This window comes from Lampetra planeri, chromosome 2 (assembly GCF_965212315.1).
Source record: "Lampetra planeri chromosome 2, kcLamPlan1.2.h2, whole genome shotgun sequence".
NCBI lineage: Eukaryota > Metazoa > Chordata > Hyperoartia > Petromyzontiformes > Petromyzontidae > Lampetra > Lampetra planeri.
The window spans coordinates 9,057,191-9,077,362 of record NC_136108.1 but is presented as its reverse complement, the minus strand read 5'-3'; the positions used below and the strand labels follow the sequence as shown (position 1 = coordinate 9,077,362).

At 41.3% G+C, this 20,172-nt stretch overlaps 1 protein-coding gene across 1 annotated transcript in view; it reads right to left on the bottom strand.

The window, feature by feature from the left end:
- The window catches only part of LOC144727088 (thrombospondin type-1 domain-containing protein 7A-like), a 221,603-nt gene that overhangs the window by 100,917 nt on the left and 100,514 nt on the right, over positions 1–20,172 (bottom strand). Inside the window, exons 10-11 of the mRNA XM_078605833.1 lie at positions 6,797–6,991; positions 551–863 (exon numbers count right to left, since the gene is read on the bottom strand). Of these exons, the coding sequence (XP_078461959.1) occupies positions 551–863; positions 6,797–6,991 (508 nt within the window). The remainder of the gene's footprint in view (positions 1–550; positions 864–6,796; positions 6,992–20,172) is intronic.

The window sequence follows — 20,172 nt, the reverse complement described above, 5'->3', positions numbered from 1 at the left end:
ATGTTTACCCGATAATCATTATGGTAGTAAAACAACAACAACAATAATGCTTAAGCTTTAATAACCCACATAACCAATTTGTGCAAAGCTAGAAAGGACCACATTATTTAGGTTTGACTATTTTTTTTATCTTTTGCTGAGAATTACGTTATTAATTGCATTTGAGTATGTGTATGTGTGCCAGAATAACTGAAATCCAGCATGTCAAGCAATATTTTCAATGTGATTTATAAGATTTTTGTTAGATGCCATTAAAACCATGCCTTTTGTGATTAATAGTATAACGATAGTACAAAAAGGAATCATCGGTGTCTGGCTAGTCAATACATTTGTTTTAAAAGCTCATGCATATTATGAAATTGACACCTTCAACAGTACAAGAGTATTTCTAAAATAAATCTTTAGTCCTTAATTAATCATACATATTTTTTTTATTTCCTAGCACATGATGACACTGAAACATGTACAAAAAAAAACCCCCTCCAAATGCCGGCATGGTATTTCATGACAGCGTTTAATAGACATCCGTTGAAGTATTTGGGAATCTTACTTTTTGGTGCCGACCTGCCCAATGCCAATCCGCATGCAGATGACTTTTCGACTTTGGATGCCGGACGAGGAGCAGGAAGGCCCGTCGTGTGGCGAGGACGAAACGCCGACGTGGGCCGGCGTGGTTCCTCGGGTAGACGCCCCAGCCGGGGCAGGTCGGGCCGCCCTGAGGGAGGCGTTCCTGGGCGGGGTGGAGAGGTCCTCTGTGCAAGGCCCCCAGGAGCCAGCCTGCCAGTGGTAGACGGTGCAGGGCACCTGGGCACATGGCTGCCACTCCTGCAGCTCTTGGCCCTCCCCAGTACACGGAGCACCACCTGACATGAAACAATATATATTAAAAAAGAGATGTTAAATTTCGATTTAAAGCTTTCGTGACTGCAGGGATTCATCTTATTGGTTCTTTCGGTAAAGTCACGTAGAATGGAAATAATGAAATAATAAAAATAACACATAATAAAATAATTATTTTATTATGTTGTATTTTTACGTAGAATGGAAATAATAAAATAATGCAAATAAAACATGATAAAATAATTAATTTATTATGTTTTATTTTTATTATTCAAAATAATAAAAATAAAACATGATAAAATAATTATTTTATTATGTTTTATTTTTATTATTTTATTATTTCCATTCTACGTGACTTTACCGAAAGAACCAAGAAGAAGAGATGTTAAAATATTTATTTAGATTGGAGGAATCTGATGAGCTATGAAACTCTTCTTCACACATGTTCAGTAAGGGCTGGGTCAGTAAGTGTAGTACTTACTCGCTAACCAACAGTGTGGAGCTGTAAGGGGGATCGAGGTAACGGTGCGCATGGGATTGAGAGCACGTTACTATCAAATATACTTTCAGCGATCCACTATTAAATTGTATAATGTACACAAGGTGAACAGCACCTGCACCCACTGCTGCTAATACATTATTTATACCCAAACGTTGCCGTGCAGGTGGGAAAATATGTCGGCTCGCTTCGCTCAACGCAGAGTCAAATTGACAACATGTGTTGCGTCTCGCGAGGGTGAGCCCCACAGTGTATGCAGGTACCACAAACTGCTCTGTGCATATGCAAATTGAATGCTATAATCATAGCTGTCAAGTTCCTGAAGAAGTTCCCCAGCATGTGGAGTGAAACCTCAGCCATCAATGCCAAACAATGTGTGGTAGAATCCGAAAACACATCGGAGGAGAGGCCTAAAGCGCAGCCGCGAAAGCCTATGTGGTACATATAAGTCACAATATTAAGTCATACCAAGGTATCTTTTCTGCTATGGTGTGGTGACTGCAGGAAAAGAATATTGGTATTTTTGAAAACTCATGACGCATATTCGCTTTGACGGGATGAAAAATTGCTTTGAATGAGGCAATGTCACGAGTTTAGCATTTAAATAGTAACATCAAAAACAATCACTTCGTTATTTGCATTTTATTATAAAGTCTGTCGATATACAAAACACTGCAATACAGTCGTGCTGAAAAGACTGAGAAATGCACATTTTTCCTCAGATAATAATTTAAAATATTTCTACTTGTGTACTTTATGATTTAAGTAAAAATGTAGACATTTAAATATAAAATCCACATTGTGTACCGTAGAAAGTCAGCTTAAGCTTTAATTCAGGAAGGATACGCATTTTCTCCAAAATAATCTGACATTAATGTTTTTAAAAAGTAGATCCACACCAAAAAGTAATCCTTTAATACTATCCCCTATATTAGGACTCAGACAGTCAATGGGCAAACTAAAAAAGAACGAGTGGCTAGTATTAGCACTAATGGTGCCCTGTACCCAACAGGGAGGAATTCCGCAGCTCTGTCGATGGTTTGGTCTTGAAACATATCAGCACCAGTGAGGAAAAAACAATAACGAGTTGCCAAATATATGTAATATAAAATGCAATGGTAAATTCGTACCCTGAAAAATAATGTTGGCACGGTTGGATATGTATGGTGCAAAAGAAATTCAACATAGATACATATAAATTGCCCAAGACAGGGAGAAAAAGAGTGACCAATTTACGCATCCATGAAATGGTCCGACAAATGCCAAAATTTCGTGAGATATGCACTGCATGTAAAATTCGAAATTGCTGTCCCAACTCATTCACATTCCTCCATGTGTCACGTCCACACCACTGTTAGTAGGAGGTGTAATGATTTCAGCGTCTTATCAATTCAGTGACTTTTCCGCTACTCTGGGTCACAGTTACAATTCATGAAAAACATGCGTTTTTTTTACTTAAAACTTTTGTGACTGCAGGAATTCATATTTTTTGGTTCTTTCCGTAAAGTCACGTAGATAGAAAAAATAAAAATAAAGTGAATAAAAATATCACGACGTTTAGATCGCAACACAAGTGGTCGTCATCAGAAAAATGAATCAGCCTCTAAAGGCACACTATTTATAAAGGTTTGGAGATGGATGTAGCCCAAATGTATCAGCAGTACCAGCAATGCCATTGCAGCAGCAATGCCAATGCAGCAGCAATGCCAATGCAGCAGCAATGCCAATGCAGCAGCAATGCCAATGCAGCAGCAATGCCAATGCAGCAGCGATGCTAAGGGTGCTGCTGCATTGGCATTGCTGGTGCTGCTGATACACTTGGGCTACGCCCATCTCCAAAACCTTTATAAACAGTTTGCCTTTAGAGGCTAACCCCTATTCCTGATGACGACCACTTGTGTTGCGATCGAAACGTCGTGATATTTGTATTCACTTTAGTTTTATATTTTCTATCTACGTGACTTTACCGAAAGAACCAACGAATACGTGGCTTTTAACAATGCAGTTAATGGTAGCACCTCTGGTTGCTACAAGGGTCACACGAACCTATTACGTAAAATATTTAAGATGCGACTAACACCATGGATTCCTTAGCATGCGATATGACTCGTGTATCATGATCTGAATAATCAATCATATTTGATTAATTGATCCATCCTTATACTCATATTGGCGAGTGGCTCGTGAAAGCTAAGGGAATATATTAACTCGGTCTCATGCGTTAACATTTATGTGGAGAAAATGTTCAGTGCTTGGCTATGCAGTTGAAAATGCAAAATGCAAAAGAATACAACGCAGGGTAAATGTGTGTGGATAGCCAAGCCTTTGGGGGCTATTAATAAGTTATGCGATTTGGATTACGATTCTCAATTAATGAGACAAATATTGTCCCTTATAATGTGGTGTGTTGGGGAGCAGCGGTGCAATAGTTAGCGCACTGAGCTATGAACCTGACCACCTGAGTTCAAGTCCCAGCCGTGGCTAACATCAGTGGCGAGTGACACCTGAACTGGTCTTGGGTCATCCCCGCCCCCCCCCCCCCCCGCTTCTCACCAACACGAACTGATCAGCGCAGTGAAATATGGCCACACAACCCCCGGGACTGACACAGTGCGAGTGGGGCTCCATCCAGCAGTGGATTGACAAAGGACTGAATTTTTTTTTTTACGCGGTACACAGTTGATAAGATATACGCACGCACGCGTAACACACACAATTGATTATTTATACACACACACGCAAACACAATAATCACGTAAAGTGTTATTGACTGGTGGGAGCAAGTGTTGTTCCGATTTAAAGCTTTCGTGACTGCAGGGATTCATCTTCTTGGTTCTTTCGGTAAAGTCACGTAGAAGGGAAGTAATAAAATAATAAAAATAAAACATAATAAAACAATTCTCACGACGTTTCGGCCACAACGCAAGCAGCTGCTTGCGTTGTGGCCGAAACGTCGTGAGAATTTTTTTATTATGTTTTATTTTTATTATTTTATTACTTCCCTTCTACGTGACTTTACCGAAAGAACCAAGAAGACAAGTGTTGTTCGTGAGAAAAATTTGCCGATATTGCAGACAAGACACAATGGGGATGTGTGGCCAGAACCACACCTGGCTACATTTATATACTTATTGGTCATCTAAATACACAAGTAAGTAAGAACATTTGATATTGCGCACTCTTATGAGTCGAGTCCATCACTAGTGTGCCAGATACTCATTTAAGGCCGAGTCAACGTAGAGGAGACCTGAAACGGGGTTCAGGTACCATTACGTCTTCGACGTTGGTCGTTGCCAGGAGCCATTGTGTACAGGCCACTGCACCGCCACTCTCCGCACGTGTATAGATAAACAACTAGATACTTACACATTATGCATAATCGATTGCAGAGAAGTGTGCAAATAACAAACTTTACCACACGGACACTGAAATTAAATACAGCTCCTTTCTAGATTTGAAGCTTTCGTGACTGCAAGGATTCATATTCTTAGGTTTTTTCGGTAAAGTCACGTAGGTAAAAAATAAAAAAAAATAAAAGTAAAATAAAAATAAATAAAAATCACGATAGCTATCGTGCTGTGACGGTTCCACCTGAAGACGGAAGCTTGTGTTGCCTCCGAAACGTCGTGATTTTTTAATTTTTTTAAATTTTACTTTTATTAATTTTAATTTTTTACCTACGTGACTTTACCGAAAAAACCTAAAAATACAGCTCCTTTGTTTAAGCACTGACGATTGATAGCCTCCACATGCTGTGTCGGTGCGGCTGGCGTTCATTGCCCAGAGTGGTATTCAGGACCGGTTCAGATGTCATTGCCGCTCTCAGCCGTGGCCAGAAGTCCCGTGGCCACTTGTGCCGCCGCTCCCACCGCCACCGACACTGACCCAGAGAGATTCAATCATGTATTCTTGGCACAATTTCTTCACGCAGGATGATGAAGACCATCACCATGTACAGCAGGAACTTATTGCAAGCTGGTTAATTAAAGAGTGCCACATCGTGAAGGGGAGTTTGATAGAATGACAGTATATGCAATCACTTTATCTCTTAAGCAGTGCGTTGTGACATTGTGGCATCGTGCGCAATCGTTAAATGCCGCCACGGTATGAACTTAATCGGGGAAACTTTGAATAAAAAATAATTGCTGCCCTTTAAGTGACTATACATTTGATAACACAATTACGACAAAGAAGTTTTTTTTTTTTTTGCAATATGTTAATGTATTCATATTCAATACGCTTTACATTTTTTAATACTTGGAGTAATCCAGTTGGGCTCCAAGTAAGCTTGAAATAATTACATTGAAAAAAAACAAGAACCTTCATAAAAATAAAATAATTGCAGTATGGGAATAATTAATCGGACGAATACATTTTAATTAATTAAATGTTAAGCCGCTAGATTCCCTTGGGATAGCCCACACCCTAAATGTATTATAAAGCGTGGTGTCCCGCTATTTTCCATGCGTCTTTTGCCTTCTAACCAATTCACCTGGGAGACTGCATTATCCGCTTGGCTGTTTAATAACCTCTGCATTTGCCTGCAGTGCCCACTTACACTAAGAAATTGGGCCATGCTTGACTGATCCGCTTTTTATGAACTGCTAAAGCGGAATTGTGTTACTTTATTGGGATGTGCCTTTGTGTAAATGAGATAGAAATTGCGCCTGATAAACAAACCCCGCTCCAGAAATGTTGATTTGTCTGGCATGACAGCTCGTATATTTTCAACCCTTTGCGATTCCACTTCTGGACGAAGGCCTCCGCACACTGGGTCCGTCATAGGGGGTTTTGACCTCGCTGCACCTGCTTGGTTGGGGTGAGTTTGTGTAGCGGAGGTGGGTGGGGCCACTGATGTTAGCCGTGGCCAGGAATTGAACCTGGGTTTCCGTGTCAATATCGCAGTGCACTAACCACTGTGCCACCACTCAACTCCCCCCCACCACCCCCACCGCCCCAACTTCGAAATTTTTATTGGAATGTGCCTTTGTGCAAATGAGATATAATGGGCCGTTCATAAATGACGTCACGCGATTTTGGACGATTTTTGACCCCCCCCCCCCCCCCCTCGTCACACGGCGTCACAAAAAGTCAGACCCCCCCCCCTCAAATATGACGTCACAAAGCTCTGCCCCCCCCCCCCCAAAAAAAAAAACATGCTTCAAATCGCTTTAAACTATTGTCATTGTAGTGTGTATCTAATGTGCTGCTGCACTCTGATGTTGTAGGAGAAAACATTTATTTAAAACATCTATTTAATTAAGTAGAACGTGTTGTCTATATTTATTTAAAGTTGCGCATTTTGATGTGACGTCACATTTCTCAAACCCCCCCCCCCCCTCGTCACACATCGTCACAAATGTCTGACCCCACCCCCCTCCCCCAGGTGCGTGACGTCATTTATGGACGGCCCCTAAATCAAAATCTAAGAATGGCAACTCAAGCTTCACCACCCACCGTCGGAGGGATGGGCAAGCACGGCCCTGCCACGGCTCTGTCGACCTTCGCCTGACTTCCCCGAGCAGGTGAACGAACACGGAGACCAGTCGGACCACTGGGCGAGCACGCAGTCTCCGGGACAGGGCACCCGGCAGGGCAGCTTGGCAGGGGGCTCCGCTCGGCCAGAACACAGCTCCCGGGACACCTGCTCGCCTGTGACCGCACAACAATAGGCAACGTCAACAATAGGCAACGTCAACAATAGGCAACGTCAACAATAGGCAACGTCAACAATAGGCAACGTCAACAATAGGCAACGTCAACAATAGGCAACGTCAACAATAGGCAACGTCAACAATAGGCAACGTCAACAATAGGCAACGTCAACAATAGGCAACGTCAACAATAGGCAACTTCAACAATAGGCAACGTCAACAATAGGCAACGTCAACAATAGGCAACGTCAACAATAGGCAACGTCAACAATAGGCAACTTCAACAATAGGCAACGTCAACAATAGGCAACGTCAACAATAGGCAACGTCAACAATAGGCAACGTCAACAATAGGCAACGTCAACAATAGCCACCGTTCGCCACCAAGAGAAGGTGACGCGCCACCACAGCGCTCGTGCCAGGCTGCGTGCACCTTGAGGCCACTGGAAGGTGGTGACAGGACAGACTCAGGTTCTCCGGGTTGATTGACTGAGTTGACTGGACACCACAAGGGAGGATGGGGCTGGATTGAAACTGTACATGCTGAATACATGTCATAAGCAAATGCCTATTTGCGCATATTAAATACAGTACAATAACAACATACATTTTATTAATCGGTGTACATTTATTAAGGATATAGCATAATCGATGTTTACAGAACAACTGTAATGTTTGCCACGACCTCGGGGGAGCCAAAGGGTCCGGCTGTGTTTGGAGAATCACAGCCACGTTGGCGTAATCTCTAAAAGTCTCAATTTGAATCTTCAACCATTGTTGATTCTAACTAACCCAGGCCCTTAAAGCTAAACAAAGGGTGACATGGCAGAGCTAACATAATCTTAACAGAATCTAGTTATGCCTCCTACAGAATGCGGTGTAAAAGATTAAGTGTTATTATTAGTCATTTCAATTTCCCGTTTAGGATAAGGATTTATTACAAGGCTACAATGGTTTCCTTTTTTCTAAATCACACGCGTAATGTCAGTGAATGTATTCCTCTTGCATCCACCTGCCCGAACCTCAGGTGACAGCTCGTTACTCTTGAGGTGCCTCAAAGACAGAACCTGCGGCATTGGAACATTTCCAAACCATTGCCAACAAATCTAATCTTGAGTTTTGTAATGGAAATTCGCTGACGCAGAACACAGTAAAGTATTTTTTTTTCATAATACCAATATTTATGTCAAACTGTGGCCGCAGTTACCGTATGGACAAAAAGAAATACCCGCTATGAAACAATTTCGAGCTGTAACCCAATATACCAGCTTGTACACGTTGCATACTAGACAATGACAAATGAAAGAACCTCCCAAATCTGATAAAGCTGCCCCCATAGTAACAATATTATTTTAAGGCAAAAGGAAATGAGCATCGGCGTTTTTTGTTGTTGTGGCAAACTATGATGAAGTTTCACCCCCGATTGCCCATCCAATTGTTTGTGACTTCAGAAGTGCTGGAGTCGTTCTTTCACAGCATCGCCTGCTGATCTTCGCTATGAAAAGACTGCTGTCATTGTCTGTGTCGCTAGATGCATACCACACGCTAGAGAGTTCGAAGACACTGAGAGAGGCATGACGTTTTAACACTTGTATATATTTGTTATAACCGCTGTTCCTGTGCCCATTCAATAACCCAATGCACATCAAATTACTGTAGAAAGCACAACAAAAACTACTTAAAAGATATATGCATACTTAGACCACAAAAGGGAACTCCAACTTGTACATTTTATTCTTTCTAGTTCAAGAAAGGTCACGTTTTTTTATTAGATGTGTCTTGAGCAAAAATCGTAGATTTTTATCATTTCAATTGGTGCCACTGAATGAGGAAATCAATGCATGGAATCATTCAATCAATATAGTTTCTTTAATAATGGAGAGGTCGTTTAGATACACTATCTATTTTGTCAATGTCAGGGTGCCTTCAAGGATTAGGGAGAGAAATCTATCTGCAGTTGCATTACTCGACATTCCTTATTTTCTTTTAAATGTACACTAACGTGCCAATATACGGTGAAATGATAAAGCTTCGTTTGTGATGACGTCTGAGCAAAATCAAACTTTGGAAAATCGTAGCTTGCTAACAAATATGGCGGTGCGCAATTAAGAATGCGTGAACAGGATCTGATGTGAGGCACGTGTTCACTATAGTGTGTAGACATCCTCATTTATGAAACATCTGAACAATGCGAGCGAGCACAACATTAGTAACAACTTTGCATGAGACAGCCTTCAAAATCGTTTCAGAACACGGCCGAATACGTGTCAACTGTGGAGATTGATCAACGTATGTGTCGGGGCTGTATGGATTGTTGCATGGCAAGACCATGAGAGATGGATTGTGGAGACCTTCATCAAGCAATGGATTGATCAGAGCTGTTGATGACAATTTCACAACACGATTTTGGACGTTGTATACAATTATTATTGTAATTATTGGGCACTCATTATTGAGCACACATAAGGTGCCATTAACACATCCCACACATACATTGCATTCAGTACATTATTACATCACAGTAGTAAGAAGGGCTTTTAATCACGATTGTAGCTTCATTATATAAGCATTATTCATAATCCCTGTGAAGATTATAACCTTCAACTAAATGGCGAAAGAATGTGCTCATGACTTTGTATATTTTTGTTTACCAATGTCGAAAACAAAATTTTGTTCGGGAAATTCACAGAACCGCGAAGCTATCAGTTTTAACCCCCTTCGGCGATGTATGCTTTTACCTATCCACTCAAAACTCTCTCCGAATGCACGAAAATCGGTAGGAAAGTTGCGACTCCTGTATTTCCCTAGAGCCGTCCGTACGAGTAGCAAACAACAAATAGGCTGCGGGATCGTAAGCATGAAATAACAATAGCTCAAGTGCACTCGCTCCACAGCAAATATTTTAAAACCAAGAGAGCATGTCTAATGTAGACGAGCTCTAGAAATCATAGCGATACCCTAGGTGATGTCGCTAAGCACATCATGAGGCATTGCCTATGGCTACTATCAGCTGCTAATAACTGTCAGCACACTCCATACTACGGTACACCCCCGTGCTGCCACTCTTGTTCAAACTCGCTTCTACTGCTGAGCATTTAGGCACCACAGTGGCACATAGCATAATGTGTGCGGACAATATCATGGTGACCTCACCAAAACATGTACCGAATTTCCTTTCTTCAGGCAAATGGTCCGCAAATGGAACATTTGGGCAAATGGCATGAACAAACACTCGTAGCTAATGTTATGACGATGGACATTAGAATAGCATTCCCGTGCCCAGCACTCAGTACTGGAATGGTGTTGTAAGGTTCATAGTTGGGGCGTGACGGTGACCGCTGTATGAATAACTGGAAAAGTGAACAAACAATATCAATGAGATGGAAAAAACTGACGGTCAAACGATTACGGAATCGTTTTCTAACTCCCGAGTCATGAGAATTCATTGAATTGCTTGATAAGTCAGAACCATAAATGTGCGATGAGACCAGGGTGTTAGATACCACTTCCTTTTGCAAAGACACCCACTTTGTTGAGAATTGAAACCAATATTTTAACGTTACATTGCTCGTGAAAAATTATGATCGTCTCCACGTATTTTTGAATTTTGTTTTCATTACAAATTGTTACCCATCGCATGCAGTTCAAAAGTTGCACATCCTCTAAAGGGAAATGCCACAGGTATTACATTCATAATCATTTCCTTAACTGCTGGTCTAGGCAAGTGCTCAAAGAAAGGAACATTGGTTAGCATGCACACATTACACGGGTGACTGAACTAAACACGACAAGAACGTGAACTGAAGCCGCACTTTTTGTACAGCATCGGGGACATAGTAATATAATATTTTACAACTGTGGTTTCGTGGGAAGAGAGGGGAAATTTCGATTTTATGTAGCACTGCTTCAGCCTCGAGTTGTTCTTAAGGTGACAGAGATTCTGTTACAAGCCTGGCATGCTCTCGACGATAACTGCATAAGTCCTGCCAGTCCAGCGTTAATGTTTGGGAAATAAATTAGTGACGGAAATATTTATAGAGAAAGCATTTTCCATATGTATATCCACACACGAGTCAACGATGACTGCGAGTAGACACAATCGTAAAATACCTTTACAGCTCATCGGATTCCTCCAGTATAAATACATATTATGATTCGGATTCTGAAAGCATGCCGATGAATAAAACTACTCAACAAAATCAAAGCACGACTGCTGCCATGAAGAGATGAAATTATCGAGTCTGAATGAATATGTAGGCTCAAGTCATTTAGGAACGTTATTCGAGGCTGCGGTGCACTGCAGAAAATCATAAACGGTAATTGGCTCAATAAGTATATAAAGAGATGTTCTGAGTTCATGCATTGGCTGACCTGATAATATTAGGTGGTGGTGGTGGAGGAGGGACATTGCATGCTTCTCACACCAACGTTTAATAGCCAGGAGTGGACTACGTATTTTGACTGATTTATCGCCTCGACTAAGCGGGATGAATGACTAAAACTAAATCCACTCGGACTTGAATGAAATTCTACCGGTTGTCATCGAGTGCAAGACTTTAACTAAAATGTTTATTACTTATTAAATTGCCATTACCAGGCTCACATCCCAAGCAGCAAGGCGCGACTGGCCAGAACGCACCTCCGATTAGCCCGGTTGGCTACGTACGGTGCGAAAGAAGTTCATAATACAATTCCAGAGCTGCACCTATCTGTCGCTACGGCACCTTTCTTCAGTTTTTTCCCACCGTACCGCAATATATTGTGCTCTTACGAATATCACAGTCATGCCAGGTGTACTTATTGAAGTATCATCACGCGAGTATTTATTGCACGATTACTGAAATATTACTCCTGTGAAGACAGCATTTAGTTTAGGTCAATTCCTTTTTCCGGGTATCATTTATCATAACTGATCGAGCTCAATTTGGTCTTGAGAACTCTACTAAACATAACCTTCATTTAAAGCTTTCGTGACTGCAGGGATTCATCTTCTTGGTTCTTTCGGTAAAGTCACGTAGAAGGGAAATAATAAAATAATAAAAATACAACATAATAAAATAAAAGTATTTTATAATGTTTAAATTTTATTATTTTATTATTTAAAACATAATAAAAGAAAAATATTTTATTATGTTTTCTTTTTATTATTTTATTATTTCCCTTCTACGTGACTTTACCGAAAGAACCAAGGAGATAAACATAACCTCTTTTGCATTGCTGAAGATTGCTTCATGCTTGTCTGCACCTTTTTTGTCAAATGAAAGATACATCAGATGATAACACTGGTTGTTTACGTGTTTAAAACCCGTTAAGTTTTTTCTTTCTAACTTTCTCTCCCTCTCCCTCGTCTTTATATTTCTCCCTGGATCTCAACTGGGGAACACTACGATTAAGTTCAGTCACATGGAAGACGTTCTTTGTGTCTCTGTATGGCTTGTTGAAAATATATTTCTTTTTAATCCGATGGAAGTAGGTTTTTTTTTTCCTGCTCGAGTACACACTGCACTGGGCACACTGACAATCCTTCCAAAGCACCAAATAAATTATTGTATAATACCAATGTTGTGCAGTGGAATGTTAATATTAGGCCAGAGCAGCATGTATTGTATCACTAAAGGTTGCAATTCATGAGCAAATGCATATAAAAGTCGAAGAGAAATATGGCTCAAAAGTTATACTTTTACTGTGCCCTCTTCTATTAATTATCACTGGTATGTCACACCAATGCAGCAGCTGCTACATAATATTACACATTTGAAATGCTTCAAGTGCTGTGGACATTGCTGAACATTATCTTTGGTTTGCTCGAATCAATCCATTTCAGGGAGAATACCACTCAGGAATGTTTTACATGCATAAAATGTGCCAATCAATGATACATTGAAAAGCATGAATAATTTGTGAGAAATTAATCAGGTCCATTATGTTACACAATTATAATCATGAGCAGGCTCACTCCTATAGTATGAACACACCACCGAATTATACATTAATCAACATAGCAGCCATTACCAGCATTTTCTGTTTTTCCCAGATGTTTGATGCATTTGCATGCATATGGAGAAATTGCCACCCAACATAGAGCACAAGTCATTAAATGTGCGTCGAGTCTAACCGATGTATACGACACACTTACAAAGTCAATGTGATTATGTAAAAAGGAGGTTGTTTTTCCTGTCTCCGTGGAGCCTATTTTAAAAATGATGGATGAACCACAGCCACAAATATGACTGTGGTTCCTTGTATTCATTTACTATTTCTCCAAACCGATACACGTGCAAATACTTGTACAAAGTCCAACCCAATCTGTCCGTTTCATCTGATGGGTTTTGAGAGGGAAATGCAGCGGATGCCAATTTCGCCATTGAACAAATAATGACCATTGCAATTTTGGGATGGAGGCTCCCGATAACAGGGCTTTCGCTGCTAATGCTTGATTTACCATGATCAAATTTCGCTGTTTAATTGGTTTGACTTTGATTGATTTGGTGAGAAAAGAAATACTGCAGTTGTGTTGAAATCCTCGCAGAATAAATAAAAAAACGCAATCCAAAAATATCCAAGCACAATATTAATTAATGTATTCACAACCACTTCCTCTTTTGATATGTTGCAAGGAAAAGAGGCTGCGGATGACATTTAAAATGTGGTCATTGTGGTAGACAGCGGCTCGTTAAGGGTCTCCAACTGTCGTCCTGGTATTTGAAGTTAATTACACTTGTGACATAGCTAAAATCGAGACATGCAGGGCAACATCATTAAGGGTATATTTCCTTACCTTTAAGTTGATAGTTTTTTTTGTGTGGAATAAAAATATTAATAATTCAGGTACTTTCATTTTTATGCAGAATGTTAATGATATGTTTTACATTAATTGGAATGCAGTTTGTGCTTATTCATACAAAATAGGGAGTTAATTGTATTCATTAATAAATAATTCAGGTTTAGTGATAAGTATGAACAAATAGTGCTTGTTTCTAATAGAGAACGAAAATTATAAAATACTTATCACCGCTATAATGCTATGTTTTAACAAGCAAGATAATTACAAAAAGAAACACATTCAAACGATTTGCTAAAGCCCTGTGACATACATGTCAGGTGTTTAAAAGAATCGAAGAGGGAAAAAAAAAATCACGCAGCAAATATTTATTTCATGCAAAATTACATTTCTAATTTTACACAGATGAAAAAAATGTTGCCTAGAGTGAGATTTTTTTTTTAATTGGATTAAATGATGCAGTTTACAATTGGCTCAAAGCCCACACACCGTCAACACACACATCACGTTTCATTTGCGATGAGATGGGAATGCATCTTCACTCCTGAGACAAATTAACCAAGCATGCAATGACAGCAGAGTGGGTCCCACCACCCAGGAAATTCAACTGGACCACGTTCTGGAATAATAATAATGACCAATACTAATGGTTTTTGCGGTTCTGCTATGTAAGCTCTCTGATGTGCTGTTGGGTTGTACTGCGTGTTGTTCGGCACTAAGTCCGATATTTCGCTCCGAGTGCTGGAAGCTTCTTCGGTAAAATTAGATTTTGTTCCTGAATAAGCTCCCAGAACGTGGAGCGATATGTCAGACATTGTGGCATCCAATCTGAAAACACATCAGAGAGCAATAATGATTAATGTATTCTGGGACATTTGAGAATTACCCATGTTGGACTCTTTAAAAGATGGAAAAACAAGAAATCCACAATGCAACAGTGATTTGTAGCATACCAAAGTTTGTTCTGCAATGTGCAAGTTTGGAATGGTAAAATAAAGGTTTGATATTAATACCTAAATATGACTTGTCTGCCCACTTCAAATGGAATAAGGTCAACCTTTCAACACATACTCTGGGAGGTTATTCACACCCCTAACCAACCCTTATTAGCCAATTTTAATCTGCCACATTGGAGAAGAAGATGACAACCTGCTCACGGTCTTCCCTACTACGTGCGAAAGCACAATGAATGTCATCACACCGGCGGCCGAATGCCTGACAAAGGTATCCCGGTCCGAAAAAGCAACAGCACAGAGAGCATTCCACAAGATCGGAGCAATGTGAATGTCAGCCCATCACTGCGAATCATGCAGCTTAACGTCGAGGGCCGCTCCAGTGCGAAATGCGATTACATTGCGAAGATTCTCCAGTTTCAAGAGGTCGACGTGCTTGCACTGGAAGAAACGCATCTGGATCGACAGTGCCCTCAGTGAAAGATAATCAGATACACTCTCATTGCTGCAAGCCACCATCCGAAGCACGGCCTTGCAACATACGTAAAGAACGACCTGAAGGTCCAGGTCGTGCCACACACCTCGCCACACTACATCACCATCGAGATCAACAACGTGATAGTGGTCAATGTCTACAAGCCTCCAGGTATGGAATGGTAGTGTCCGGCATTACCGCAGCCAAGCCACCCTATCATCCACATAGGCGACTTCAACAGGCACCACACATTGTGGGGCTATAGCGCCAACGATAGAGCTGGTGAACAACTGACATCATGGGCAGCGGCAGAAGACCAGCACTTGCTCTATGACGCAAAAGACCGCGGTACTTTCAAGTCGGCGAGGTGGAAAAAGTGCTATACGCCCGATTTATGTTTTGTGTCTTGGGACCAGAACGGACATCCGATGCCGTCGACGAGAACAATCCTAGATGACTTCCCAAATAGCCAACATAGACCTGCAATGATCCATATCGGTCTTCAGATAGCGCTCTTCCGCTGCGTACCAAAACCGCGTTGGAGTCTGAGATCAGCTGAATGGGTGAATTTCACTGCGGACTTGGAAGGATCAGTTGGAGTGACGCCTCCACGCGCAGTCAACTACCGTCGTTTCGTTGGTCTCGTCGAGGCAGTTGCCAAGGCCAACATCGCAATCTCTATACTCGTGATATTCCAGCGACATCTCGCCATAAGTTCACATATGCGGATGATATCGCACTCGCAACCCAAGCACGGAAAATGGAGGACACTGAGGTAGTCCTCGAAAAGATCTGAAAACTCTGGAAGAATACTTCAAGAATTAGCACCTTAAGCCAAAGCCATCGAAGAGCGTCGTCTTCACCTTCCACCTGAACAACAGACAAGCTTCGAAAACGTTGAACGTTAACTTCCGCGGGGCAAAGCTAAGGCATGGTGAACACCCTCAGTATCTAGGAGTTACCCTGGATCGGACGCTTAACTACCATCACAACCTCAAACAAGCTAAAGGTAAAACGAAAGCACGAGTGAATATTTTTAAGAAACTTGCAGGAACAACCTGGGAAGCGATGTCAGCATGTTGAAGATATCGACGCAAGCCCTGGGGTGCAAGCCCTCACACGAACCTTGTCGATACCGAAATTAACAACTCGCGTCATATCATCAGCGATTCCCTAAAGTCTATTCCACTCCCGTGGCTTCCTGTGCTGGCGAATATCACTCCGGCCAACATCCGACGCAATGAAGCGACGACACGGGAATACAACAAGATAATGAAAAACTTGACTCTGCCGCTCTATCAAGATCTAAAGGAACCCCCACGCCCAAGGCTAAAATCCAGGAGACCGTGCTGGATACGCGCCTCCACCCTAGCAGCCGACAATAAAGACACCGCCACTCGGTGGTCTGAATCATGGGTGGCTATGGACGTGGAAAACAAAAACATAATTCACGTACCCGGCGGTGGAAGTACCGGGATTCTCTCTTCCACGACGACTATGGACCACGCTGAACCGCGCTCGAACACACACAGCAGATGCGTGTACACATTCCATAAATGGAAGATCAAAGAATCGCCCAACTGCGTCTGTGGAGAAGTCCAAACCATCAAGCACATCACCGATGAATGCTTTATCCATGCACATCCTGGCGGTAACGCTGATATCCACAATGCGTCAACCACATCATTGCACTGGATGAGTCACCTTTGCATTCATTAATGACGATCATTAAGAAAAAAAACTGTTGCTTTTCACAATGCCATATGAAAGAACAAGATCTGTCACATTCATCATCTGGATTCTTTTTCTTGAAAATTTTGAGTGCAAATGCTTCGGCTAGTTTGTGTCATCCTCATGTAAGTCGTTGTATTATATTGTAATTGTACTACTTTCATTGATGTTGGCCGCTTTGGATTTGCTTCCTATTTAAACAGTTTGTATTTTAACGTATAAAAGAGACGTCCAGTCTCGAAGAGTTTCTCATCATCATCTCGCCATGTTCAATCCACTGTTGGATTAAGGCCCCCCCCTAAACCGTTGCTATATCTCACGATCCTGCAATCTAAAAGAGTGAGCTCCCACCTGGTAACAAATAGATTTTCTGTAACTCCAATTCTCCTGGCTCCAAGGAGCAACGCATTGGCATTACGCTCAAACGTGACAATGCTGTGAAATCACATGTCCTGAAGTCGGGCTGTATCCGTCAAATGTTATGCAATTTGCTCAGGTACACGGTGGAAATGCAGGTTCTCCTCGATAGATATAAAGTGCTCCAGCCACCGAGTTGATCTTACAAACGCATTATATGGCACAGATGTGCAGGTCAGCTCTGAATTCCTCTCATTCCACACGTCCTCCTCCATCCTCAGACGGGAGTTTGAAAAACCTGTCCACAGTGGTGAGGCCACATGGAAACGGTGAGTGCCCAAACCTGTCTCCACCAACTGGTCTTGTGCACCCATTTACTCCTCTTTCGGTATTGGGTGTGATCAAGGTCGGTAAAGGTGCAGTCCCTGCAATTGCTACCTCACTCCACAGCTGACAGAAGACCATCCACTTGAGAGAACTCTGTAGAACCTCTCTAGGGGATATTTTGGCCTCCTCTTCCACGCTAACCAACACAGCATGGCAGCATCCCTGGGTAAACATCTATAATACAATACCATTTGCATAACCATGAACGATAGCATCGCATTAAATCTCTTTTTTTTGCAAGAGCCTGAGTGTATTGGACTCTTTTGGCTTGTCTGCCTACAAACTGAATTACAAATGTACATGTCACATGCATTATATCATTGCATAAAATGAAACATTCTGTACCGTGTACTTTGGCTGTGTGTAATGTTGATTAAGAAAGAGTGAGTGATTATAGCCGAAGTGGTGTAAAAAAAAGGTCACAATAATGCATAGGCGAAGCAATCAGATGAAGAGTAGATTAGATGCGTGGCCCTTCTCAAAGTGTAATAACTTTAAGTCTAAATTATGGCATAATTACCAATGCAAATTGTATCAAAATAATTACGTAAAGTAAGCAAACACAACAACCAAGCTTTACATTCACAGTGTGCTATATTTTTTTGTTCTATCGGTTTTTTTTTGCTTGAGCTTGTTTAATATTTGCAGATTACTGAAAGCAACTTGACGTAGACCGAGTTTGTCATTTTCATTGGGTAATTGATATCTCTGAGATCCCTGCGGAATTGCAGAAAAATCCACTGCAAGACACTGCAATTTACAATATTTCTTCCGTGCAGCTCGGCAGAAATGACTTTGTTAAGTGCTATATAAATCACACTTTCCACAAACGCACCACGCATATGCACAACCAGTAAAGCAGTCGATAATGCCCCAAGTTTAAGTAATGGGTTTTCTAAGCACATCATCAAAAACCTGAATCCTATCCCAACAATACCTTTTACAAACCTTATACCGTAAATAACACGAAACATGTGCACTGCATATATATGAGCATTTAATAATAATAATAATTTACAGCCGTTTGTCAATCCAGTGCTGAATAAGGGCCTCCCCATGCTGTTTTTGTCATGGGTGTGATTTTACGATACTTCGCCATGCTGGTCACTGCAGGTTGGTGAAAGGGATGGAGGGGGGGTGGCAGTAGGGTGGCCAAGACACGTGCGGATGTAACTCGCTTACTGATATTAGCCCTGGTCCAAAATGGAATTAAGGTTTCCGGTGTAACAGGCTAAACTAACCCCTGCCCCGATTAAACCCGAGTATAGTTTAGCCCAGGCCAGAGTATACCCGGGGGGATAAAGTGTCCTCGGCTAAACTATACCCCCCGGGGATTTAAACTAGACTGGGCCAGACCATACCCCTACAGGTCAGAATATGCCCCATGTGAAAGTTCAAACGAACTTCAATCGATATCAAAAAAGCGTGTAAATGGAAGTAAGAATCTCAATTTGATCAATTGAAGCATTTTTAGGGTTAGGGATAGGGTTAGGGATAAGGTTAGGGTTAGGGATAGGGTTAGGGTTATTATGATTAAAGTTTTTCTGGTTGAAGCAGTCTATGTGTTTACAGTTTTAAATAAAATGTTGGAAAAATTTTGTAATTCATGTGTATATCGCTCAACACTATTACTATCATGGGGGTATGATTTGGCCTAGAGATGTATAATTTGGCCTAGGCCATAATATACCCCAGAGTATAAATTGGCCAAGGCCATAATATACTCGGGTATAATCTAGCCGAGGCCGTTTTAACCCCAGGTATACTACGGCCTGGGGGTATACTACAGCCTGTTACACCGGGTTCATAGCGCAGTGCGCTAACCACTGTCCACCCGACTGTGTGCGCATGTGTGCAGATCTTATTTCCCTTTCTGATTTACATGATTAGTGTGACATAGATGAAGCATAAAAGCACCGTTGTTACAATGGCAAATCGTGGAGGGATTTCCGAAATGTCTTCATATTTTCTGATTCTTCTTTGAACATTAATGAGAGTTCAATGAGACATTACCACTTTATTATTTGGTTCAAAATTGCCAATTGTGATGCTGAATGATTCCGAGCAACTAAATATGTGTCTGGCGCTGGTGTGGGATGATTGGCACCAAAATTAAATCGAGAGACACCCGTTCTCATTATCTGTAAGAGCCTGACTTGTAATCTGGCAAAGGGAAATGGGTCATACATTACACAAGAATGGCAGATCAATCACCCAGCAGGGGTAAAATAGCTCTGTTTTGAAAGTCAATATTCCATCCCTTTTATGCATATTTTCTTCTCTCTCACACACACACGCACAATGCAATATGTCAAAACTTTACAGCCACCATATATATGTACGCACAAGTAATATTTTAGTGGACGCATGCACATCGTTAATGGTGTACACTTTGTGAATAAATGCGATGAAGTTTCTGGATGCTGTTCTGAAAGTATATGGTGGCGATAATCATGAAGGGTAGAATGATGCGGCAAATCATCAATTAAAATTGC